The 27,033-nt window shown below is 52.2% G+C and overlaps 1 protein-coding gene across 1 annotated transcript; it reads right to left on the bottom strand.

Moving 5' to 3' along the window:
* Window positions 1-1,753: 1,753 nt before the first annotated feature.
* Window positions 1,754-24,554, bottom strand: MCM2 (minichromosome maintenance complex component 2). The gene is made up of 16 exons (XM_086697271.1): window positions 24,436-24,554; window positions 23,301-23,530; window positions 18,919-19,094; window positions 18,536-18,796; window positions 17,147-17,366; window positions 16,671-16,878; window positions 14,999-15,133; window positions 14,481-14,672; window positions 8,206-8,299; window positions 6,495-6,745; window positions 6,248-6,374; window positions 5,534-5,646; window positions 4,379-4,627; window positions 3,449-3,631; window positions 3,049-3,204; window positions 1,754-2,595 (listed from the first exon to the last, which is right to left on the bottom strand). The coding sequence occupies exons 1-16, from the start codon at window positions 24,439-24,441 to the stop codon at window positions 2,485-2,487; spliced, it is 2,712 nt and encodes a 903-aa protein (XP_086553397.1). The 5' UTR covers window positions 24,442-24,554; the 3' UTR covers window positions 1,754-2,484.
* Between the last annotated feature and the right edge of the window lie 2,479 nt (window positions 24,555-27,033).

Raw genomic sequence — 27,033 nt, 5'->3', positions numbered from 1 at the left:
TGTCAATTATATCTCCATGAAAAAAATTTAGATCCCTAATCTGGGTTTCGATAGAACACAACTATGTATAGTGTATATATTTTATCTTCTTCCCCAGTCCTGGTCAGAGAGCTCAATGTCTTTGTCATCCCCTAAGTGACAAGAGGAAAAGAGCATCTTGTTCTAATATTTGGGTTTTATCTTGGCTTCTGAAGCTCCAAGTAATAAAGGTGAAAAGAATGCCTTTACTTTTTCCTAACAAGCCCTTTCAACTATACCATAGTTTGAAGGAGGGGACTTTTGGAAAGCCTCTAAGGATGGGGCCTGGTTGTCATGGGAACCATGGGATTAGCGCGTTGGAAGGAGCAGTCCCAGCCCCTGACCTCTGGGGAGGGGAGAGGGGCTGGAGGTTGAGCTAATCACTAATAGCCGATGGTTTAACCATTATGCCAATGTAATAAAGCCTCCATAAAAACCCCTGACTGAAGGGGTTCGAACATCTGGGTTGGTGAACAAGAACACATTCGTGTGCCCGGAGTGTGGGGCACCCCAAACTCCACAGGGACAGAGGCTCCTGTGCTCAGGACTCTTCGGGACCTCACCCTACGTATTCTCTCTCCATCTGTTCATTTGCGTCCTTCAGTATGTCCTTTGTAAGAAGCTGGTCATCGTACGTACACTGCTGCCCTGGCTTCCGTGAGCTATTGCAGCAAATTATCAAACCTGAGGAGGGGGGCACAGGAACCTGCGATATGTAGCCAAGCTGGACAGAAGTGTAGACCTGGGGACCCACGACTTGCAACCAGTGTCTGAAGTGGGTACAGGCCTGTGGGACTGAGACCTTACCTCCTGAGGTCTGCACGCTGATTCCAGGTGGCGTCAGAGCGGCCTTAAATCGCAGGGCACCAGTGTAGGACCGCCGTGAATTGACTAGCGTGAAGAACCCTCACATCTGGTGTCAGAAGTGTTCTCTGTGTAAAGAAAAAGCTTCCCTTTCAGCCTGCAAGCCCAAGGGCCTGGCTCCTGCTCCCACTCTCCCCGCTCCCAAGCTTCGGCCACACCCGCTGCTTTTTCTTTGGGGCTGGCACGTTCCCTCTTTCTCCTAAAGATCTCACCTCATAAGGGGCACTTTCTCATCCCTCTTCTCCCCCATTCAGTTCTGCAGAACTTGACTGGTTCCTCAGGGATGACTGGAGTATTGCCACACCCCTCAGACCCTTCCAGGATTTGTGGAAGGGACTGACTGAGGGAGGGAACCAAATATACTAGGTTCATCAAACGTCTGCAGGGCTTTCGTACGAAGGACTATCTTGGCGGTTTCCAGAAAGGAAAATTTGGACAAGAGAGACACGATGGAAGGGAGACACTTCTGCTAAATCTCAGGTAAGAAACAGTAAGAATCGTTGGTGTCCACGCATCCGGACAGCAGCTGATCACAGCTGGGCATTTCCAGGTAGAGGTCACGTGGCAACGCTGTCGAGATGAACAGTGCTGCTCCGTTAGGAGGCAGGGCCAAGTTACCTCCAGCCCCACCAGGTATACAACTCTGTTCTACGATTCTCATGGATTCCACAGAAGTCACAGAGGCAGCAGTAGCCAAGTGAATTCCCTAGGGAGAAGCCACACCATTTTGCTTCTTGCACATCCACAAAGACGACAGCTCTTACAGCCAGATCTGCCTCCCACCGAACACCAAAAATGGAAGGTGGGAAAGGCCTTCAAGGGAAGTGCAGGAAAGCCTGCGTTATATTAAGACAGAATTCAGACTGGCAGCTACCAGTATTTAGACTTTATTTCATTTTATTAAAAGTTAAAACTACAGAACAAAAACTGAATGTACAAGATGACGGGGAAATGCCTAAGAGGAGAAAACAGATTAACACGACAAGGATGACAGTCAGCCCTGGCTAGACCAGAGCAATCCCTGTGGCCGTTACAGAGGCCAAAGGTGCTGGCCCCAGGTTGCATGCCCTGCTGCCCACACATCCTCTCTACTCACGGAAGCCCAGAGAAACCTGCAGGACTGGTTTCAGAAAAACTCTAGGAATACCTTCAACGTGCTCTTTGGCACAAGTGGCAGAAGCACCCAGGACAGGAACTCACACCAAGAGGCAACAACAGTCCTCGTGACACCCTCATACTCTCAGTCACATAAAACAGACCACAGTACTCTGGAAACAAGCGACTATGATCCACGGAACGAAGTGGAGACAAACCTCTGGGAGCCAGTGGGCCATCGAGCAGTTCAGAGAGGAACATTGGCGAAGCGTGCCCACCCACAACGGCGCAAGAAGCAGAAAGTAGAGCCCATGAAACAAACACCCCCGTCCCCAGCCCAGCCTGAGCCCAGGAGACTGGGGGTGACGCTGGACAGTTCAGCCACGAGTGCCGGCACTCCCCCAAGTCCCTCGGCGGTCAGCTCTGTGCCCCCCAGGCAGTGTGAGGGCAGCACCGGTCTGCTTGCCTGGCTGGCGTCTCAATAGCCTCCTGCGCTGGCCCCGGGCCTCAGAACTGCTGAAGGATCATCTTCCGTTTCAGGTCATGGCTGAACCTGTTCATCCTAAAGAGCTCGCTGTCATAAAAAGCAGACAGGTTGTGGATATTGATCTGACGAGCCTAAAAAGAGAAAACGTCAGAGTGAGCTGTGGGCATGAACTTCTGCTTGTCTGCAGCACAGCCTTCGGTCCTGGCGCAGTTTCTAAGGCCCGTTCGTGGCCGGGGGGAGGGTGGCAGTCAAGTGGAGCAGAGGCGACTGGGCCAGGGTCTGGAGCCAGACACAGGGCTTGGAGTCTCAGCTCTGCCGATGGCCTGTGAGCGGGGACCAGCTCCTCAGTCACTTAGCCGCACTGTGCCCATCTCGTCTGTAAGAGGCGATGGCGGCCTCATCACCTTGTTTCGCCACGGTCAAGAGTGAAAGTGCGTGGTGCTCAGCATGCCACGGACACTCAATAAATGGCTCCCATCCAAGGCCTGCCCACCTTAATGAGGAGACAAGGACTTCTTGCCCCCAAAGGTGATGGACAGCTCCCCAGGAAGCAGCCCTGCCCTTCCTCCCCTCTGTGCCCATACCTTGTCCACCAAGTCCTTCTCAGGAACTTCGATCGTGTCCTGCTGGGCCCCAAAGCGGTTGCGCTGGTATGTCACCTGCTCTGCCACCAACTGCTTCAGTATGAACAGCAGGAGCTCGTTGTTGTCTCGCCGGAACGAGAGGTAGCGCGCGAAAGTCTGCAGAGAACAGCCGAAGTCCAGTGATGCCCTTCCCTACCAGGACCCTCGAGACCAGTACAGGATGACCGGCCTCCACTTCTAACACACTCCTGTCACGACCTGCCAGAGCAGCCGGGAAGGACAGCAAAGCTCTGGTCTGGGCCAGAGCCTCGGGATTCCCACCGTGGCCGCCTGTGATGAGCAGCACCCCCTCCCCCTGCAGGCCATGTTCCCACGGGCCCTCGCCGCAGCTCCCACCCACCTTCCTCATGCTGCGCATGACGCTGAACTTCTGCGTGTCGATGAAGCTCTCCAGCATCACGCGGATGGCCATGCTAACGTCATCCTCTATCACATAGTCGCGCAGGTGGATGCGCGCGTGGGCCTCTGCCATGCGGATCATGGACTCGATGTGCCGCACCGTGATGGGGATGCTGCCTGTCGCCTGCAGCGGGGAGACAGAGGCGAGGAAAACGGAGAAGTGGCACGGCTGGTGGCTCCTGTGGCAGAAGTCGACGGAGCCACTGGGCGAACTCACACCTCCACCCTTCTCGAAGCGTGCTGGGGGCCCCCATGGATGCCGGATGCTTGTGGCCCGACCCTATCCCGCCCGCACCTTCTCTCCTACCAGCTCACTCGTGTGCCCCCTCCCACCCCAAGTGCGCGATGTTTCTGGCCAGCTGTACTGGCTTCTACCAGGTGGTAAGTATTGCACATTCCCGTGCTACGTGAGAGAATATAGCCGTCTCTATAAAAACCAAGTTGAATGCTCACCAAAGACCTGACAAAAAGGTAAAAAAGAAAGAAACACAGCAGCTGTCGCCTTGACGAGGTAGGTGAGACCCACCAGACTACACGAATTCTGCATTCCAGCGGCACACAGGCCACCTCTAAATTCCACTCCGCTACGAAAGAACTAACACTCGCTCAGATCGTGCATTCATTTGGGGGAGATTCACACAAAGTCAGCCCGGAACTTGACCAGTGGCCAACACTCCAGAGACCTGGGGCCCCATACCATGCAGACGGACGCATTCACACTCCATCTGCAATAGGATGGCTACGGTATCTACATAGCAGTTCTTAGAGGAAAGTCACACTGGCGCTTCTGAGATGAATCGCACAGCTGAGGAAGCTTCTGCCGTGCTTCCCTCTCTGCAGCCCGCCCCCCGCCCCGACCCTGGGCGCTTACCATGGACTCTTTCCTCAGATCACTGTACATCTGGGCCACCTTGTCCTGGTCCATCTGGTTGAGCTTCGGGTGGACCCTCTCCTTGGCGTAGATGATGTACTTCTTCAGGACCTCCTGTGGCAGGGGCTCCACACCGTACGTGTTGGGCATGGCGGGCTCCTGGGTGCCACCGCTGCCCGGCTCCTCCTCCTTGTTGTTGGGGTGGTGTCTGATATGGCTGCCAACCACAAAACGGGCCAGCATCTCATCCTAAGACGAGACAGGAGAGGCCAGGCCGCAGGATGAGTCTTGTGACCTGGCCCGGGGTAGGTCAGCTCACCAGAAGTGAAAGCCACATGTGGCTCGGGAATGACACTCTCCCAACGGTGCCATCCTACATCTGCTGTGGCCACGCGGCGGTGGGTGCCGGGGGTGACCAGTGCACATGACGGAATTCCGCACGGAGCTTGCCTCCTAGTGAGGGGAGAGGGAACAGACACGGTTTCCGAGATACCCAGAGAGTAACATGCCTGAGATTGAGGCCCGAGGAGATCCCTCCAGCTGAGGCCGCCAGAGCGCCATAGCCGTGCGGCAATCTAGGAAGAATACTCCAGAAAGAGAGCCGAGCATGCTGACAACACAAAGCCTGGTGTCCACAGGGGAGGGAGAGAGGGCAGTGTGGCTGGGGTGGACGAAGCAAAGGGCACGAGGAGGAGACAGGTCCACAGGAGTCCTCATAGGGCCAGTGGATTCTCTGCTAGTTACACTAGAAGCTGACAGCAAGTTAAGAAAAGGCATGATGCATCCACCTTATGCTTCCAGAAGATGGGCCAACTTCCACCTTCCATCTTGGGAGCAGAAGCCAAGAGACCCACCACCAGACATGGCAGCTTCGGGTCAGAGCAAGAGAAGCTGGCACCTGGATTGCAGCAGGGATGCAGGAGAAGCAAGTGGGTGCAGTTGGTGGGGCCAGCAGGGCCTAGTGACAGAGTGGGGACCATGTCAGCTGGGCGGTGGGCACAGGCCAGTGAAGGAAAGAAACCAAGGCTGACTCCCTGACAAACACCACGGTCTGAATGATGTCCCTTTCCTTGCACCAAGTACAACCCAGGCTCTGATCCTCACTCAACATCCCTGCAGCTTGCTGCACGGGGCCCGAGACATGGGGCTGTGTACCTGGACTGGGTCCACCGTGTCCCTCACCACACACAGGATGTCAAAGCGGGAAATGATGGGCTCCGTGAGGTCCACGTTTTCTGAGAAGGTGAGCGAGGGGTCATAGCGGCCTCCTGTAACACAAAGGCACCTCTCCATCAGGGCTCATGCTCTCCCGGATCTGCTCATCTCCTGAGCAGAGAGTTCTTGCCAGACCCAAGTCGCTTCAGAGACAAAACAGAAAGACGACCTTGGAAGAGGATGAACACTCAGTGCCTGCAACTGTCAGGCATGCTTGACAAGACGTTGAGGTCTTTCCCTGAGCCCTTCCCTGACATAGCCTTTTCATCGAATGTGTAACCATCTCCCAGCAGGAAAAAACCTAGAATGAGTGGGCGGGGTGCCTGGGCTCTCACCTATGTGCTGGCTGGGACCAACAATCAACTCGACTCCAGTGGAGACAATGCACTAAATTCTTGTCTTCTAAGGAAAATGTCCAAAACTGGTTCTGAGAACACAGCCCAACAAAAGACCCCACGTCCTGCTTCCACGCTGCCCCCTCCCCCCACCAAAACCAAAAAGAGGAAGGTTTACTGATGCTCAGTTCCTTCCTTCCTCGGACCCTGGGACTGGCCGAGGGAGACTGCAGGCTCCTACTTCCCGAGGCAGGACCTCTCCGGGTCTTGCCTCCCTGGGGCAGAGCCCCAACCCCCATGGCTGTCGTGCCTGGTGTACCTATGGGGTTGGCCGCGGCAATGATCGTGCAGCGAGCCTGCAGGGAGGTGACGATGCCGGCCTTGGAGATGGAGATGCTCTGCTGCTCCATGGCCTCGTGGATGCTGGTTCTGTCCTGGTCATTCATCTGCAAAAGTCCAACTGCATGATGCTTTGCCCCAACTGCTATCCCATGAACATTTGTTCCCCCACTCGGGGCTAAGCCAACACCTCCCCAGTACCACCACCATGTGGCCCAGGGGCCCACCTTGTCAAATTCATCGATGAGACACACTCCTCGGTCAGCCAGAACCAGGGCTCCAGCCTCTAAGGTCCACTCCCTGCTGACAGGGTGTCGCTGGACATACGCTGTGAGGCCCACGGCTGAAGCCCCCTGGCCAGTGGTAAAGATGGCACGGCTAGACACTTTCTCGACGTATTTGAGGAACTGAGACTTGGCTGTGCCGGGATCTCCACACAAGAGCACGTTGATGTCACCTCGCACCTTGTGCTTACCCCCTGGAGGCAGGGACAGAGGTGGGGATGTAAAAGAGGAGAGGGGTGCGAGATGTAGTATCCCGAATTTCTCAGCCTGCTTATGCGAAGCACATTCTTTTAGAAAGGGGCGTGATACCCTAGGGCTAGCAATCCCACTTCTGAGCACTGGACCCAGAGAAATGGGTGCACAGGGACGCCTGTATAAACGCTCTCAGTCAATGTTAAGCGACTGGAGGCAGTGCAAATGTTCTCCACCCGGGACGCTAGGCTACGGAGACCACAACACAGTCACGGGAGAATAAACCAGCTCAGTGGGCACCAACACAAACCTGCTACTGGGCAGAAAAGGTAAGGCAAGTATTTTACACAATCACTAACACACGCTACAGGAAATTACTACGTTTGTAAACAGAGACATATACACACATGCCACGAAATTCTTCTGGTTTTTGTAGACGTACGCACGTAAGTCTATGTGAACGGCCATGCAAAGGTCTGTTAGGGCACACAGCACACTAATCAGAGGAAAGACCACAAATGGGACCGGCTTAGAAACTGGGCGCTTGGGTGGCTGTCGGTTAAGTGCCTGGCTCTTGGTTTCGTGGGTCTGAGCCCTGAGTTGGGCTGGGCTGCGCTGTGCACGTAGAGTGCGGAGCCTGCATGGGATTCTCTCTCTCTCAAGATAAATAAACTTATAAAAAGAAAGAAAGAAAGAAAGAAACATGGTCAGCAGTGACTTTAACCTTTCTGTGACTTCTAACAATTTAAGAAGAAAATATCAAAACATATTCACGTATTATTATTTTTTAAACGTTTATTATTTTTTTTAAAGCATTTTTTTTTTTTTAATTTTTTTTCAACGTTTTTTTTAATTTACTTTTGGGACACAGAGAGACAGAGCATGAACGGGGGAGGGGCAGAGAGAGAGGGAGACACAGAATCGGAAACAGGCTCCAGGCTCCGAGCCATCAGCCCAGAGCCCGACGCGGGGCTCGAACTCACGGACCGCGAGATCGTGACCTGGCCGAAGTCGGACGCTTGACCGACTGCGCCACCCAGGCGCCCCTAAACGTTTATTTTTGAGAGAAAATGTGCACATGTGTGCACAGGGGAAGGGCAGAAAGAGAGGAAGACACAGAATCCGAAGCAGACTCTGTGCAAACAGCACACAGCCTAATGCAGGGCTCAAACTCCTGCACCGTGAGATCATGACCTGAGCCAGTCGGATGCTTAACTGACTGAGCCACCCAGGCGCCCCCGTGTTATTTTTATAGTTAAAACCACCCAAAGAGCCACGGCCATGGACTACGCTCCGCCTACAACGACCAAGCCATACATGGTCTGGCCATCTGTTAATATGTGCTTTCTCCCCAGGTGCCCGGCCTTTAAATGCAGAGTCCTGCCTTGTCTAATACCCACAATGCTGGCTCCTACGGACACCCGTGCAGAGGAAAGGTGGGTGGCACCCAAGCGCCACTCACCTGGGTTTTTAGGCTCCCCTCCAAACAGAGCCAGCGCCAGGCCTCTCTTGATGTCTTCGTGTCCATAGATGGAAGGAGCAATACTGGCGAAGATCTGCAAGGAAGGAAAAGAGCCAATGAGAACGGCACCTGTGCTCTGCGTCTGAGCCAAGCTGACACACACAGCAGGTCCCCCCCACGCTCCAGTCTCAGGGAATGGGGACACCTCCAGCCCCCAAATGCCCACACCACGGTGCCTGGGTGGCTCAGTCAGTTGAGAGTCCGACTCCTGATTTGGGCTCAGGTCATGATCCCAGGGTCGTAGGATCGAGCCCCACATCGTGCTCCGTGCTGAGCGTGGGGCCTGCATAAGATTCTCTCTGCCCCTCCCTCTGCCCCTCTGCCCAATGTGTGCACATGCTATCTAAAAAACAAAAAATAAATAAAACATCCTAAGATTTGAAACAACATCAAATAAAGATAATACCAGAGACATCAAAGAAATGTCTTGCCAGCAGGAAGGAATTTCCACCTCCACCTGCATGCCTTTACTGTTCTCGACCTGCCTTCTGAACTGAGGAGCTCTGCACAAGCACTGCACATCCTTCCCTCCTTACAGGTCACACCAAGGCAGCCGGCAGTACAGCTGGCCCCAGGGGGGAAGGAGGCACTGGAGCAGGAAAATCAGCGCTGAAAATCCTGAAGGAGACCCACCGGGCTGGATCCTGCCTGCTCCACCGGCCAGAATTGCTCCCTCTGGACTCCCCAGAAGGTGGAGTGAAGGTGGGAGAAATCCAATTCTCAGAGCTGGGCTAGGGGTCAGCGGTTTATTCCAGGCACGGCTGCTTTCCCCTGCTGCCAGAGGACAGTGTGACCAGCAGGTCCTTCCGGAAAGAGGATCTGCCAGCACCACTGGCACTGTGCCAGAAATGCCTCCTGCTGTGATTTTACGTAGTAAGTTAGGAGCGGAAGTCGGTTCCACGTGTACGCTTTTGCTGGTTCTTTCCTTGGCCCTAACATTTCCCGCAAGACCTAGCCCAAGGAGAGGACATAGAGCGTTAACCGGTGAACGGTAGTCCAGGCCTGGTGCGTGTGAGAGGCTGCCATCTCTAAATACCATTTCCCACTGAGAGAAAATTATACATCCCACAGGGCTATTTGGAGAAATGGCAGTGTCTTACAAGAGAAAGAAGAAAGCCATCACAGACAACTGGGGTCACGACAACACCACTCAGGAGCCAATACAACAGGCTTCATACTGGCCACTAGAGGGACACGCTGGGCATCACCTGGAGCCTCAATAACACAGATATTCGCTAATTTGTAATGACATTCAGTGGTCACCCCGGGAGGGGACCATTGCTTATTTTGAAAACTGGTAAACAAAGGGAAAGAATCAAGCACCCTCCTGCTTTTCCTGCTGGACCTCTACCCAGGGACAGTCCAAAAATTAACAGAGAGAAGCTTCTCTACATAGAAGCATTCCAGAAAATGAATGAAGAAGGATTTGGAATTAGAAGACCATCATTTTGCAACCCCTGACGAATGCATGGGTTTAGCCAAGGATCGTCAGTGGCTAATGTCACAGAGAGGCAAGGCACGTGTCCCCGGTGGGAACACAGGACCCTGATGCAGTCTTACCGCGCCACCCCCCGCCCCCACACCAAAAGAAGAAAAAAACCCCATCAACCTGGAGACTGGGTAAGCCTGCACAGCTCAGTGACAATTCACAGAAAGCGGGTGGCCCAGGAATAAGTTCAACGAGGGCACAATCGGCAACACCAGACTATGGAAAATTCAGCAGGCAGACGACCCAAATTTTTCCACAAACAAATTGCAAGAGGGCACCTGGGTGGCTCAGTTGGTTAAGGGTCCAACTTTGGCTCAGGTCTCGTGGTTCTTGAGTTTGAGTCCCACATCGGGCTCTCTGCTCTCATCACAGAGCCTGCTTCGTATCCCCTGTTCCCCTCTCTGTCCCTCCCCCACTCGTTCTCTCCCTCTCTCAAATAAATAAGTAAAACCTTAAAAAAACTTGCAAGAAAAGAGGAGACGGAGAGGGGACCTAAAAAGATTGAGACTTAAGAGATTAATCCGTCGCAATGTGGGGGCCTTCCCTGGGGATCAAGTCCAGGAAACTTGTAAAAAACAGAAAAAAGTAGGAGAATCAGGGAAATGTGGAGACCAACCAAATACTTGGTATTACAGAACTGCGAATTAGTTTTTAAAGTGTGGCTGCAGAGTTGGGGTTAGGTTCAGCAGAGAGGGCCTGTCAGAGATCCTTGGTTGCAGATGCTGCGTCAGAAAGTGGCCTCACAGTAATGAGTGGGCCCGAGGGGACACAAGGCTGGCACGACTGCAGCCACCGGTGGAGCCGGGGGAAGGACATGTGGGGCTCACTGTGCCGCTCCACGCCTACATCCAGAAGTTTGTGTGGTAAAGTTTTAATTGTCAGGTCAGGACTTGTGCTTGGGCATGCACAGAACTCACCGTAATCCAGCATGCACACAGGCGTCCTCCCCCAGCTGCAGTAACTGACGGAGAGGGAGCAGAGAGCTGTCCCTGGAGCGCGGGCTCAGACCACACTGCCCAATGGGGATCCTGCCTCTGCCATTAGCAGCTGTGCGGCGTGGAGGCTTATTTAATCCGTGCCCCAGTTTACTCACCAATAAGACGGGTACATGTGACACCTCCACTATAGGACTGTTGTTGCTACCTGGAAACTACCTAGAGAGCGTCAAGCAGGTGCTTCATGCTCAGTGTGCATGATTCTGCCACGAAACCCTCACTTGTGCCGGGAGTGTCAGGAGACACGATCTGCCATGGATGTCTCCTCCTCCTGTGCGTCCTGTGGCTGTGCCAAGGCCACTTGTCCCTGACCTCTCTTTACCCAGACCGTTTCTCAGGGCTGTTCCCGTATGAAGTGCCCCTGCATGGATGAGGTAATGTCTCCCTCCAGCACCAAGAACAACAGGCCCCCTTCCTGCCTGCTATGCACCAGTTTCCCAGGCTCAGCTCCCCTCCTGCAAAGCACCCACTGCATCCAGATGGGCCTCCTGTAGACTAGAGGGCAAGGAAGCAACCATGCTAAAGCCCACGCTGTCCTGTCGCTGACCTAGCTCGTCTGAGCGAGTAACAGGCAACCTTAATGGCTGGTAAGAAGGGTGAGACTAAACCCAGACCTGCCGAGGAAGGACACGCTTCCCATGAAGTATTCCATTTAAACCTCATGATCCTGGGGCCTCCATGTCACAAAGGAGGAAACAAACCGAGGCTCTGGGCAGACAACTGTCTGTTCCTAAATAAGACAGGCAAGACCTGACCCCAGATTCCTCTGAATCTGAAGCTCATGCTATTAACTCTCAATACGCACTGTTCCCGCTCCCCACGCAGAATACCCTGCCAGAAAGAGGAGACAAGCCCCCAACTGCACCGCGACTGTGAACATGAGACGATGCTTATCTTCCTACGGTTCTTTATGCCTTTGGGACACCCATCCACGTTTTGTACAAGTAGTCTAACTTCTGTACGGACGTGCAGTAACAGCTCCCTGCTGAGCACACAATAGTGGAACATTTGTGTGTGCACATCTACGTAATCTTTGTAACAACTCTGCCTGCGGATCCTACTACCCAGATGCAAGCAGCCCATCTGATCACACCAAGGGTTGGGCTGAAATCCAAACAAAAGAGGCTGGCTGCACACCGATGCTCCCATTAGTTCTTTGTAATCTAAGTGTTAGGCGTGAACTGCATCCCTTGATATGTCGGTAGAAATATCTATCACGGACGAGGGCCCACAAAATCAAATGCCCTGGGTTTTTGCACACTCGAGTTATTCAGGCTGCAGAGAACAGAGAAGCGGGTGGCTGGGGCAGACAGCAGGGAGCACGCCCTGTCTGCAAGGCAGCTGCCGCTTGGCTCCCGTCTGTCACTGCTGGAGAGCAACACAGACCTAGCACTGATGGATGCTTGGATGGCTTCTGGATCTTTAGGTGAAAACTCTTGGACTCCTAAGGATGATAACTCATTCAAAAATAAATGCAAACTAAAAAGAAAAGGAAACACAGAACCACATACCAACTGAACAAAACCTGCTGGCAGGCAGCATGTGGCCCACAGGCTACCAATTTGCAAACCTCTGGCTTCGATAGTTCAAAGGAGCCCCACCATTTTTGGATCCTGCCTGTCATCCATTCTTTCAGTTTGTTCCCCAACACTTGAGTGCAGTTTCTGTCTTTGAACAAGTTATTGGTGAAAACATCCACCCTGACACTGGACTAAAGATGGGGCCAGTACAGATCAACCCTCCCTGGTATCACCTGGTCTTCCTTTACCCATGGGGGCTCAGAAAGGGGTCCCACAGAGATGTCATCCTCTCTGGAAGAATCCCCTTCAGGGGCGCCTGGGTGGCTCAGTCAGTTAAGCATCCAACTTTGGCTCAGGTCATGATCTTACGCATCGGGCTCTGTGCTGACAGCTCAGAGGCTGGAGCCTGCTTCAGATTCTGTGTCTCCCTCTCCCTCTGCCCCTCCCCTGCTCATGCTCTGTCTCTCAATAATAAATAAACGTTAAAAAAAAAAAAATTAAAAGAAAAAAAAAAGAATCCCCTCTACATCCTTCTAAAGGACCTCTCTTTAGGAGTGCCTGGGTAGCTCAGTCAGTTGAGCGTCCGACTCTTGATTTCAGTTCAGGTCATGACCCCGGGTCATGGGACCAAGCCCCAAGCCCCACGTTGGTCTCTGCACTGGGTATGGATCCTGCCTCAGTGTCTGTCTGTGTGTCTCTCTCTCACCCTCCAACCGGGCTCTAAAAATACAAATAAATGAATAAATAAAGGACCTCTCTTTAGAAGTCACCCTCTCCAATGCTGGGAGAGTCACCGTGTAAGCATGCAGGTGTAACTGAAACTGAACAGTCAGTACACTGACAGCCCACATGTGTGCACCTGAAGAAGTTAGCTACACAGACAAGGAGGCAGACGAAACAGCAGCTACCAAGGCCGGCACAGTGCGGCACAGCTTTCTATGCTAGGACAACTACGAGCAGTTCTGGAAGTCTGGGGCACAGGGCACGCGTGGGGACCGCCTCGTCCGAAGCCTTGGGTAAGTCAACTACATCCTGTCTCACACGCTCTCATCTGCTGCCGTCCTCGTCTCCTTGACAAAGTGGGAGAGCGGCAAGAACTGAAGCAGAGAGAAAGAGGGGTGCTGGCAAAGTGTCCTAGAAGCACGGGGCTCCCGTGGCAGGTCAGGAGCACATGAACATGGCTGATGTGTGCCAGGCCACCCAGCGGGGAGGGCTGGGTCTCTGTTCCTGGAGAAACTGGCTCAGATACTCACGAAGAGTCTGGAAACATGTCCACTGCATTAGCACTCATTTTCCTCTGGGAAGCGTGGGAACCAAAGAATCACGGGTTGTAACCATCTTCCCATGGTACCGATTTTGTGAGAAGATCCTGTTCCATTGTTTTCTTTCTTGTTATTGGGGATCCTGATTAACTATGAGCCCCATGAGGGCCAGGACTGTGCCGGACTTCCCACCAAGATCGTAGACTGTGGCCATAAAAGGCATCCAAGGACTGAGTGTGCTGACAGAATGAGGTTCTTGTCGTCCAAGGTTGGGAGAGCACCCGCCTCCTGGTGGTACCCCAAATCCTAGTGGCTCAGGTGGAGGTGACAGAGGTGTGTCACATGTGGCCCTATCCTCAAGGGAAGGATCCCATTTGTTAAACAAGCCAAATGGAAGCTGCACTGAACCAAGGGTCTGGCTCTGCAGAAGAGCAGAGGCAAAAAGAAGGCTACGCTGTTCTGCGTTAAACGCTGAACAGGAAGAGAGAACGAGAAAAAGATGGAGGACAGCCGTGAGCTTGAGGAGAACACTTCCCGACCTGGGAGCCAAGCGATACCTGAGCAGGTGAAACAACATCCCAGCTCCCCAACCTTCAGTGACAACATCCACAATTAAAACAAAGTAGCCCCGAAACCACGCTGGGGTTGAGTCCTTCCTAGAGAAACCACTGTGGGGAGGAGTCTGGTAGCAGGGCGCACTCCCCCCACCCCCCATGCGGCACCTGTTTCAGCTTTGAGCCCAAGCTCCACTCCATCCACTGACTCCTCACCACAGCCCCATCCTACGCGAATAGCGGTACAGTCCCCCCCCATCAAGGCAAGTTTTCCGAACTGACGCCAGGAAGGGAGCCCAGACTCCAGGACCCGGGGAATCAAGACCGTGGTTCTGGGGCAGTGGGCCCCCAGCCTCCTCTGGGAGCATGGCAATCCCACCCGGCCTTCCACCTGCCTTCTCCCCGATCTGCTGGTCCTTGGAGAGGCTGGTGATCATCTTCACATCTTCATCTGTCAGTTCCCCCACAGCGACCTTGTTGTCCTTCTTGGCCACGTGGTTGGCTAAGATGACAGTGGCAAACACGGGGAAGCCGTTGGCCGTGTTGAGGGAGCCATCGTAGTTGTTGTGGTAGATGCCAGTCAGCTCCTGGGAGAAGGGAGCCAAGCCAGAGGGCCAGCCCTGGGTCAGACCCAGGGGCGCGTCCTCCTTCCCAAGTCATCCCCAAGTCCTCCACGCCAGGCACCGAGACAAGTAACCCAGACGGCCAAAGCAAAACTAACTCCTACGTTCCAACCCGCCAGCCTTTACAAGGACGGAGGCATCTTCCTCTCAGCGATGGAAGAACCAGCCTCAGCCGACGCCCCCGCTGCCGGCAACCCTCTCCAACCCTCTCCACACCACAGATGCTCACGCTGATTTCCCTAGCAACTCTAGCAACTCGGCTCCCTCCGCGCCTGCTCTGGGCCACTTACTATCTCATCTCCTGGCTTGCAGCTGTCCACCAGATCGGCGAGGAGGATCGCGTCCTTGGAGCGGGGCAGCCGGCCGGCCGCCACTTTGCCGGGACTCTCCTGAATTCGAATGCGCTGGTAGTTCTGATACACGGTCTGTGTGGGGCAAACACAAGGTCACAGGAGCCTGTCTCTGCATGGCCAACCTTGCACCCCTCCAAACACTGACTTATTATGCCACCCGACCTTGGCCACGGCCCCATGAGGAGGGAAAACAGACATGGTTCTTCTTTCTACCAACTCACTAGAAAACGGAGAGTGAAAGACAGCAGGGAATGAGCCTGCTGTGACCAACATATGAGTAGACGGTCCCCACCCCTGCCACCACCCCTGTGGATGCCTCCCTACTGCTAGACAGTCAAGCACCTGCTAAATGCTATGTAACCCAGCCCTCTGTGCACATGGATGCTGGAACCAGGCTGCCCCAGTTCAAATCTTAGCTCCATGGCTTAGGGTGTGTGATCTTTGGCAACTGATGTCCCCTCTCTACGCGTTTTCTGCAGAATGGGGATGCTAACGCTCTGAGTGCAACCTCACGGTTAAATCACGCCATATGTCAAAAACACATCAATGCCAACCAAGACGGTGAGCTCCACTAAGCGTTGGCCCTACTGCCAAACGTCACAGGCTAATGTCGTGCTGTGCAATGTAACATCCATTATTTCACTGTCTAGCAAACAGGCCACAAAATACAGCCATCGGAAGCACACACTCTGATCAAAATCCGGAGTTCAAATCCTTTGGACCTCTTCCTAGCTGGGTGACCTAGGGGTCAGTAATACCACCTGCCTCAAAGGGTGTGAAATTACACATCACCCACCACTCGGTACCTTGCAAGTACTCCAGAAGCTTCAACTATAATTACTACTTGTTTAGAAGCAGAGCCTGAAACTCTGCTCCTGTGTACAAGACTTCTCAAGAAGCTTCTGTGAAGGTGGACTCTTAAGGAGGATAAGCTAAGGGGCATCTGCGTGGCTCAGTCGGTTGAGCGTCTGACTTCGGCTCAGGTCGTGATCTCACTGCTGTCAGTACAGAGCCCACTTTGGATCCTCTGCCCCCCTCCTCCGGCCCCTTTCCTGCTCACACTCTCGCTCTCAAAAATAAATAAACGTTAAAAAAAAAAAAAAAAAAAGACGAGCTAAACAGGCAATCTGGGCGTCCCCTAAAAGTACTGTGATGACCCCCACTCTACAGATGAAGTCATTCAAGTACAAAGGCAAACAGCTCAGAGACTTTCAGCAGGACCTCCTGAATACGGCACAGCAGCGTCTGAGGCAGTCACCATCTAGAGGCTCCCAATGGGAGGCTGTCAGAGAGGTAGGTACCAGGGTCGTCAAGGGGAAGCCCCATGTGGGTGAGGGACGGGAAAGCAGGTGCCTTGCTAAGGGTGCAGCCAGGTGAGAGTGAGCCCAATTTTCCAGAGCTTCTCATTTTTTTAAAGAAAGCCATCAACTCTGATGTTTTAAATAAAATTATCTGCTTAAAATATTGGCTTAAATTCTCAAAAAACTCCTGGGCCAAACTAAACAGACTAGCCAGATAGATCTGGTTCACCTCAGGGTGCAGCCATACACACTTCCATCCTGCACAGACAGGAAGAGCAGCCAACAGTGGGCACAGGACGGTCTCTCACCTCCTCCATGTTGACTTCAAAGGGGCCAGCTGACTGGCACTCGGGGCAGGAGCCCGGCTTCACCTCCTGGTTCTGAGACTGACAGAAGGGCCCCAGCACAAAGTTACACTTGTTGCAGTTGTACTTGACCATGCTGAGCTGGGGCAGGACACCGGTGCAGCTGGTCACCACCCCGCTGGTGCGGATCAGCTGGTTGAGGTGCAGCTGCCTGCAGACACAAGAGCGAGAATATCAGAGTCCTGGAGGCCAGATGCGTGACCCATGCCCTGCAGAGGTCAGAGCTGTAAGTAGGTGGATCCAGAAAACACAGGGTCATCCCATCGCGCCCCAGCGCCAGAGCACAGGGGGTGAGGACTCTCTCCTCGGCTGAAGCCAGCCTGCCCACACCTCCGTGGCCTTGCCGGAGCTCCCCCGAACGAAGCCACAGTGGGGTGCTAAGGACCCGGACCCTGAGGCTTGCCCTGCCCTCGGCTCACCTGAGCGAGCGCAGCTCCTCTACCAGAGGCAGGTGGGAGATGCGCACATGGATGTGGCTGGCGATGCGGTCGTACTTGGGGTACATGGCCAGCACAACCTCCAGGGCAGCCTCATCAAAGATCTGCAGCAGCTCTGCGGGTGCCTCAGGCAGGAAGTAGGCCAGGACGTGCTCCCGGGCCGCCAGGTCCTCGTAGTTCACCACCAGGCTCTCGCGGTTCTCTGGAGGCAGGAAAAAGAGACTAAGCACAGAGCTCAGCCGCGGACACAGCAGGCACTTTCCGTCTCACTGCGCGGGGAAGAAGGCCTGCCCACCCAAATCCTTGGCTTGGGGCTGGCAACCCCAGCCCTGACTTCTAAGCCTGCCCTGCTTTAGCTACGTGGCTCAGGCAAGTGACACATCCTGAGCCTAGGCTTCCCAAACTGTAAAATGCAGATGTCACACAGCGTAGCGCAAAATTACATCAAGTGAAATGCACAGGGTGACGTTTACAGGAGCGTTGCAAACTCAAAATGCCTAAGAGGGCCACGAAGGAAACCTGTGAGTAAACTGTGTAAAATACAAAACAAAAGGGGGCGGAGTGGACAGCAGGGAACCAAGTGTTCCTTTTATTTTTTTGTGTGCCTTTTATTTTTTCTTTATAATGTAAAAGTAAGTATATTGTATAATGTATAATTGTATAATTGTATAATGTAAAAGTATATTTTATAATATTAAAAAGTTTTTTTATAATGTAAAAAAATGTAAAAATGTATATTATAAAAATTTTTTTATAATATAAAAGTGTGCCTTTTATTTTTTTTTTTATAATGTTTTTATTTGTTTTTGCGACAGAGAGAGACAGAACGTGAGCAGGGAAGGGGCAGAGAGAGAGGGAGACACAGAATCGGAAGCAGGCTCCAGGCTCTGAGCTGTCAGCACAGAGCCCGATGCGGGGCCCGAACCCACAGACCGTGAGATCATGACCTGAGCCGAAGTCGGACACCCAACCGACTGAGCCACCCAGGCGCCCCTGCATGCCTCCTTTTAAATGTAATTCCGGCCACATGGAAACATGCTACTTTCTGACTGAACTAGTAATCCAGACTTTTACATGAAACCGGCCGCCTATTAAGCACTCAAAAAACATTTCTGTGGTCCAGCTGGTGTCCCTGGACAGCCAGTGAGCATCCTAGTGCAGACACGCATTTTGTATTCGCCTAAAAGACAAACATCTGCAGCTTCTGGTGGTAGCTCCTGTCTAGCTACGGGCAAGTTACCCAGTATTCCCCACACTTCCCACCCCTATTAAATGTGCCGTTAGACGCCCATGCAAATAGCCTGCTGCAGGAGAACTCTGAAAGGCGGATCGAGTGAGCGGAGGGGCCGCAGGGATGCTCGGAAGCCACACCTTTGCACATGTCGCTGATGCGCTCCTTGAAGACGTTGTGTCCATGGCCGTCCACATGGGTGCGCAGGAAGTTCTTAAAGCGGTGGTGGATCTCCAGGCGTGGGCCTGCCATGCTCACCCACTCACGCACAGAGTGGCCCTTGAGGTCCTCCAGGTTCTCAATGCTCTCGATCATGTCCTCGTCCTCCTCACCCTCCTCCGTGGCCCGCTCCACCTGGCGGCGCTTCCGGGAGGGACGCTCCTCGTCCTCCTCGTCGCTGTCTGGGGGCCGAAGGGATACTCTCAATTGAGGCCTTCCCCAGAACTGCTTTTCCCAGCTCCCCTAGGCTCTGGAAGCTAGGACCAGCCTTGCACCCTTGGAGGTTGCAGACCTTCGAACCTACCGTACAGGAGCCCACGGCGCATGCGGCCCAGGCCCCGGCCAGCCTCTCGGTCACGCTGCCTCATGGCCCGCTCCGCTGCCTCCCTCTGACTGGCCGTCAGCTCCTCTACGTCCTCATCGTCCAGGGCCAGTCCCTCGGCCTCGTAGGCATCCAGCTCCGGGATGGCACGATAGTCCCTGAGAGAGCCCCGGAATGGACCCTGTTAGTTATCAAGACCAAAACAAACCCCCCCACCCCCAGAAGTGGGCTTGCTCCAGAAGGCTCAGGAGCCCCAGGCTGGGCAGGCCAGAAGAAATCTTGGCCTGTGTATACAACGGAGTATATTTCAGTCTTCAAAAGGAAAAACAGTCTGACATGCTAAACATGGGTGAATCTTTTTTATGTTTTTTTATGTTTATTTTTGAGAGAGAGACAGAGACAGAACACAAGTGGGGAAGAGGCAGAGAGAGAGGGAAACACAGAATCTGAAGCGGGCTCCAGGCTCCAAGCTGTCAGCACAGTCTCCCACAGACTGTGAGTCATGACCTGCGCTGAAGTCAGACACTTAACAAACTGAGCCACCCAGGCGCCCCTAAACATGGATGAATCTTGAGGACAAATATGCTCAGGGAAATAAGCCAATCCCCAAAGGGCAAATTCTGCAGGATTCAGTTTGGAAGGACGAAAAAGTTCTGGAGATGGGTGGCAGAGATGGTGATACAACAGTGTGAGTATATTTGATGCCACTGGATTGAACACTTAAAGAGGGTGAATTTTGTGTTACGTGTATTTAACCACAATAAAAAAAGGGGACAGATCTCCAGACAGCTTTGAGCATCCCGAAAGAAACAGGAACTGAAGGAACCCCAAAACCTTCAGGCAGCCAACCCCAGCCCCCCAACAAGGCAGAAATTTTCCCCACACCTTCTTCCTCCCAGACAATGCCGCCCCAAGCCCCTGGAAGTTCTGGAAGGGTCATCTATTGACATCTGCCAAACCAGCTTCTCTGAAACGTCCACACACTGGCTCAACCGTCTCAGCTACCCTTAAGATCATTTTCCAGTCACCTACCAGATATTTGAAGGGGGAATGTTGCCTGAACAAAGAACCCATGAGAGTGAAGCACGGCTTTCCTCCCTACAATTCTGGGAGGTAGACACCATTATTCCATTTGAAAGATGAGGAAATTGGATTACGGGGGTAATGGGGCTTTTGCCAAAAGTCGCTCAGCAGAGTTGGGTGTCAAAATACATCCAACCACAAACTGCAGGCTCATTCTCAGATACCATACTGCACTCCGCCCCCCCCCACCCCCACCCCAGACCATCTTGGAATTCTCCCTTTTTTCAAAGTGGTGATTGGAGGAACTGCACCCCCCTTTCTTTTTCTTTGCAGTAAACTCAGAATTAGTAATTCCACACTGCTGATGCCAGAAACAGATCCCAGAGCCAGGTACATTTCTGGGCTGATCCATTTCCAAATGCTTAAATGTTTTCAGTTAAATGGTATTTATCTAGTTCTCTGAGAATTTTAAGTCACATGAGATATCCTCTGTCCTCCGTGAAATTCTAATTGGCCCATATTAAAACTAAGGAACTGAACATAATCAAAATTAAAAGCTTTTGTGCCTCAAAAGACACCATTAAGAAATGGTTAAGAAAAAAAAGCCAGATTGAGAAGACAATATTTGCAAACTGCGTATCTGATAAAGGACCTGTATCCAGAATAAATTTTAAAAACTTACAACTCTGGCACAAAAAACAGACACTCAGATCAATGGAACCAAATAGAGAACCCAGAAATGGACCCACAAACGTATGGCCACCTAATCTTTGACAAAGCAGGAAGGAATATCCAATGGAATAAAGACAGTCTCTTCAGCAAGTGGTGCTGGGAAAACTGGACAGCGACATGCAGAAGAATGAACCTGGACCACTTTCTTACACCATACACAAAACTAAACTCAAAATGGATGAAAGACCTAAATGTGAGACAGGAAGCCATCAAAATCCTAGAGGAGAATACAGGCAAAAACCTTTTTGATCTTGGCCACAGCAACTTCTTACTCAACATGTCTCTGGAGGCAAGGGAAACAAAAGCAAAAACGAACTACTGGGACCTCATCAAAATAAAAACCTTCTGCACAGAGAAGAAAACAATCAGCAAAACTAAAAGGCAACTGACAGAATGGGAGAAGATATTTGCAAACGACATATCAGATAAAGGGTTAGTATCCAAAAATCTATAAAGAACTTATCAAACTCAACACCAAAAAACAAATAATCCAATGAAGAAATGGGCAAAAGACAGGAACAGACACTTCTCCAAAGAAGACATCCAGATGGCCAACAGACACATGAAAAAATGCTCAACATGACTCATGATCAGGGAAATACAAATCAAAACCACAGAGAGATAACACCTCACACCTGTCAGAAAGACTAACATTAACAACTCAGGCAACAACAGATGTTGGCAAGGATGCGGAGAAAGGGGAACACTCTCGCACTGTCGGTGGGAATGCAAACTGGTGTAGCCATTCTGGAGAAGAGTATGGAGGTTTCTTAAAAAGTTAAAAATAGAACTACCCCACATCCAGCAATTGTACTACTAAGCATTTACCCAGAAGATACAAAAATACAGAATTGAAGGGGTACATGCACCCTGATGTTTATAGCAGCACTATGAACAATAACCAAACTATGCAAAGAGCCCAAATGTCCACTGACTTCTGATGAATGGATAAAGATGTGGGGTGTGTGTGTATATATGCATACACACACACACACACACACACACTGGAATGTCACTCAGCGATCAAAAAGAATGAAATCTTGGGGTGCCTGGGTGGCTCAGTCGGTTAAGCGTCCAACTTCGGCTCAGGTCATGATCTCACGGTTCATGGGTTTGAGCCCCGCATCGGGCTCTGTGCTGACAGCTTAGAGCCTGGAGCCTGTTTCAGATTTTGTGTCTCCTTCTCTCTCTGTCCCTCCCCCATTTGCGCTGTCTCCCTCTGTCTCAAAAATAAACATTAAAAAAAAAATTTTTTTTTTAAAAAGAATGAAATCTTGCCATTTGCTACAACATGGATGGAGCTAAAGTAAATTATGCTAAGCAAAATTAGTCAGAGAAAGGTAAGTACCATATGATTTCATTCATATGTGGAATTTAAGAAACAGAACAGATGAACATATGGCAAGGGGATTTTAAAAAAGGAGAGGGAAACAAACCATAAGAGACTCTTAATGATCAAGAACAAACTGAGGGTTGACGAGGGACGTGGGTGAGAGAGGGGCTAGATGGGTGATGGGTATTAAGGAGGGAGAGCACTCGTTGGGATAAATACTAGGTATTGTATATAAGTAACGAATCACTGAATTCTACTCCTGAAACTGATATTGCACTGTATGTTAACTAGGATTAAAAAAAAAAAAAAAGATTAACCACAGAGTTCCCGTATGAGCTAGCAATTCCGTCCCTAGATATATGCCAAAGAGAATGGAAAACATATGTTCACATAAAAAATTCAGAGCATCTGTACAAAGACTCCCAATTCCTTCCACAGTGTGACATGTATGGCACAACAGTCTCATCATCTAGGGTAATGATGCTTAAAGCAAAGATCTGAAAGGTCCAGAGAGCCCTCGCAAGTCCCTTGGGTGGCTCACAAAGGGTACTCTCCATGGATTATAGGATGGCCTGTACAGTGATCTCAAACACTTTTGGAACCCCTAAGTCAGAGTAAAAGAAGGTCTCAAAGGGGGCACCTGGGTGGCTCAGTCGGTTGAGCGTCTGACTTCGGCTCAGGTCATGATCTCGCAGTTGGTGAGTTCAAGCCCCACGTCGGGCTCTGTGCTGACAGCTCGGAGCCTGGAGACTGACTGGGATTCTGTGTCTCCCCTTCTCTCTGCCCCTCCCATGCTCATCCTCTGTCTCTGTTTCTCAATAATAAGTAAACGTTAAAAAAAAAATCTCTAAATAAAAAAAGAAATCTTGATTCATCAGGCACCCCCGCACAGTTTCAGTTGCAGAAAAGAAGTGGCAAAAAACAAGTTGCAGAAAAACACTCAGCTGCCTCCTCTTCCTGTTGTTCCAAGTCACCCTTGGCATCCTTGACGTGGTCCATCACATTAGAGACCCCGTGCATCCCCTGGGATGCACATCTTATGGAGCTGAGGCTCACCCAGGCCTTAGGACCCAGACGAAGATTCAGCAAGATACAGGGACCTATGCTGTGGCCCCATGAACCTGTCTCCCCCTAGACCCTGCCATCAAGGTGCACTCACAGACAAGGATACTCTGATTCATCTGCTACCCCTGCACCCAAAGCAAGGTCACTGGACACAACCCACGAGCTCTCTGCAAAAACCGTCTGCTGAGTGCCTGGCCTTGAATGAAAATACCTCTCCATGCCATCTCCGATAAGCTCCTCTCCATCTTCTTCCTCTTCATCCAGGGGTCCTTCTGTACCTAGAAGTCCCTCAGACTCATCCTCAAAAGGGGGAAGATCACGACCAGGGCTGGAAGTCAGGGCATCGGTGCGACGGGAGCTTCGCCCAGGGCTGGAAGTGAGAGGATCGTTTCGCAGCCGCCGGGCTGGGCTGGATGCCACAGTGTAGGACTCAGATGATTCCTGCAATGGAGGACCAAGAACTCGTGAGGGCTGACTTAGCTTCCCATAAGGCAGCCCTCTCTACCTGTGACCCTGTGCCCCGGACACTCCAAACCCTGTCAGGCTCAAAACTTTGCCCTTAGATGTTCCCTCTGCCTGGAATGCTCTCCAGTGAGCTGAGCCAATGGCTTCTGAGCACACAGGAAGCAGCTCAAGTATCACTTACTCAAACACTGCAGCCACTCACTCCCATTTCCCTTCTCCAGGACCAGTCACTAAAGACACCTCATTTGTTTATATACCTGTTTCTCTACTCCCTCTGCCTTCCTCTCCTGTAAGCCCGCCTTCCCACCCATGAAAGCACCCACAATATGCAAGACACTGCGATAGGAAACACAATACAAAAGTGACTGAAACCTCAGAGATCTGGAACGTACAGACTGGTGGAGAGAAGACAATAAATAAGACAAACGGACAAAAAATACCACAATACGTGCACGAAGATGGCGGGACCGTGTCTGTCTCGTGTACACCCAGCGCCAGGCATAGAGAGGGTGCCCCACAAGCATGTACGCGGTGGGTGAATGATAGTGGCCGGGTGGGCCACTTAGCTCGGGTTAAGGAATTCCGAGCTCCCAGCTTGGCGCCGGGCCCGCTGGGTTTGCAAACCCCGCAAGAGACGAGTACAAGGGAGAAATCAGCTCCCGACCCGAGCCCAGGGACCCAACCTCATCCGGAGGCCCCTTCCCGGCGGGACCGAGCGCGGCGAAAAGAGCCTGAGAACCAGAAGCGCGCAGCCCCTCTCCCCAGTTCCCGGAGCGCGCCCGCACCGCCCGCGCCCCTGGCCCCAGGCAGACGTGCCGGATCGCGGGGACCACCCGCCGCCCCCAGGCCCGCTCCCCTCCGCACGGCAGACGCGCGCTCACCGCCATGGTAGCGCCTCGCTCCCCGCCGCCACTCCGGCAACAACTAGTTTTCGCGCGAAAAGCGGCTCACGTGACCCGCCCGAGACCGGGAAGCGTCCGAAAGGACACAGCGTCGTGACGTAGGCCTTATCTGCGTGCGCGGGGGGCGGGCCAGAGGAGGCCCCGCCCCCGCCTCCGAGGCCCCTCCCCTGCCCGGCCTTCCCGCAACCGTTCTCAGCGCTTCGACCAGCAGAGGTGTGGGAGCTGGAGCTGCGGGTGGGGGCAATGAAGACCAGCGCCACCTGCTGCCTGCGCGACCTTCGCCACCCTGTGGACATTTTACAGATGGGGCAACTGAGGCTCAGAGAGCCCTGTTTCCCAAGGTCTTATGAACAGAAAGTCTGTTTCAGCTACTCCAAAAGCCCTCAGGCCAAATTCTTCAAGCACCAAAACAGCTCCAGGATTGTAGGAGGCCACATTTGGTGTTCTAGTAAGTTATTTTGACTGAGGGAAGCAAAGATACCGAGATGTTCCAGATACAAAGAACGACAACTGTAAATATATAAGAGAGCACGGCGCAGCGGGGATCTCTAGGCATTTCTGTAGTTTCGGTTAAACAGCTTGCAATGCCCAGGAAAGGAGAATCCCTCAGGCTGCTCCTGGGTGGTGGCGGATTGAACCAAACTGGAGACCGTTGCTGCTGTCCTCTCTCCAGTTACAGGCAGCTAGCTCAAGCTAGGGCAGGTCCCTTGGTGAGCGCGGCAGTGAGGAAGCATCTCTGGATGGATCTCAGCGTAGGTGCAGGAGGGATGATGAGGACTGGAAATATGCCAGAGATACTTAGAAGAGAGAATCTACCGGCATTGGGTATTGAGGACAGGCAAAAGGGAGGCATCCCGGATGACACCAGGATTCTGGCTTAGGAGACTAGGTGGATGATTGGCACCACCTCTGAGATGGGGAGCTCAGAGGGAAGACAAATTTGGGGGCAAAGACGATGTTTGTTTCTGGCTGTGTTGAACATGGGCCCTGAGTGGAGATTTCCAGGAGGTCATCCAATGCTCGGGTCTGGACCTGGAGAGGGAATTTGGGCCTCAGCTGTAGATTGTCTTGAGAGTGGTTGGACAATCCAGAGAGTGAGCGCAGTGAGAAGACCCAGGCCTGGGACCTGGGAAACACTGACAGTTAGGAGGCACCAACAAAGGACTCTGGGCAGGAGATGGGATGCTGGGAGCTGCTGGGGAAAAGCCAGAGAAAAGATGGTGGATGGGACTATATTAGTTATCTATCGCCTTATAGCAAATTATCCTGGAATCCAGCAGCTTAAAGCAATGACCGTGTCTAGGGGTCTGGGATCTGGCTGTGGCTTAGCAGGGTGTCTCTGCCTCAAGATCTCTCACAGTGCTGCTGTCAAGGTGCTGGCGGGGGCCTCAGTCTCGTCGGAAAGGCTCAGCTTGGGAAGGATCCACCTCCAAGCTGCCTCATGTTGCAGGAATCAGTTCCTCCCAGACTGTTGGATGAGGACTCGATGTCACACTGGCTGTTGGAGGGGGTCCTCTTACTTCCCTGCCATGTGGGCCTCCCCACAGGACATCTCACAACATGGCAGCTGGCTTTGCTCACAGCAAGTGAACTAGAGGGTATGAGAGGCCATATGAGACATCTGATAAGGAGCCAGCTCATTTCCGATCAAGCTTAGCCTTTTTCCTTTGTCAGCTGGTCACGAGGGACCTCTTGAATAGGTCATAGGTGTGAATGAGGGAGAGGCGCTGGTGTGACGGGGGTGGATGATATGGAGCTACAACATATCGCTTATAATCTGCTGGGCCCACATGAATTTACCACTTAGCGAGCCTGATAGAACCCAGTTCATTAGGGGCAGCTCTGGCCTTATGGTCCCTGATGTCCCCTAGTTCTCTCCAACAGGGTCCAGTAGCCTAGCGGAATTGCTTTTGGAATGCATATATAATTTTCTGCTGTAGGTGGCCTGGCGTTGCTCTAGAACCCTAGGGGTGTACATGATGGATTTCCCACTAGGGCTTGCCATAAACCTCACACAGCATCTTTACTCACCATCTATGCCTCTAATATTATAGGGTCTGTGAGCCCTGTGGTCCATGGGACAGCTCTTTCCTTTTATGTCATCCAGACATGTATGGGTCAGCGCAGAATTCTCAGGTGTAGAATATACTGCCTCCAGATCCCAAAGAGTGAGTTTTTGCATTGTGTTTCCTTCCCTGCAATGGGGTATTCAAGATGCAGTCTTTTGTCCTTTACTTTGGAAGGGATGTTCTGGTATGCCCCAGACCACTAAACTCCACTGATGTGGCAAGCCCCCACATCTTCCCGGGGTTTATCTTCCACCCGATTTGGAAGCATGTATGTTTCATCGAGGTCTTCGTTTACTTGTTACTTCTCGTTCAGCCAGCCAGATTAGTAGGATGTCATTGCAATGTTCTGTCAAATGTCCAGATGGCCAGGGCCCTTCAGACCGCATGACAAAGGTGGGAGAGTGACCACTGACCTGGGGCAAGACCATAAATGTGAATGGCTGTCCTTCCCTGTGAATGTCAATGGTTCCTGATATGAGTGGTCAAATAGAAGGCCAGCCTCTGGGTC

The sequence above is a fragment of the Puma concolor genome, chromosome A2 (genome assembly GCF_028749965.1).
Source record: "Puma concolor isolate L17-30 chromosome A2, mPumCon1.1.hap2, whole genome shotgun sequence".
NCBI lineage: Eukaryota > Metazoa > Chordata > Mammalia > Carnivora > Felidae > Puma > Puma concolor.
This window is presented reverse-complemented; position numbering and strand designations above follow the sequence as displayed.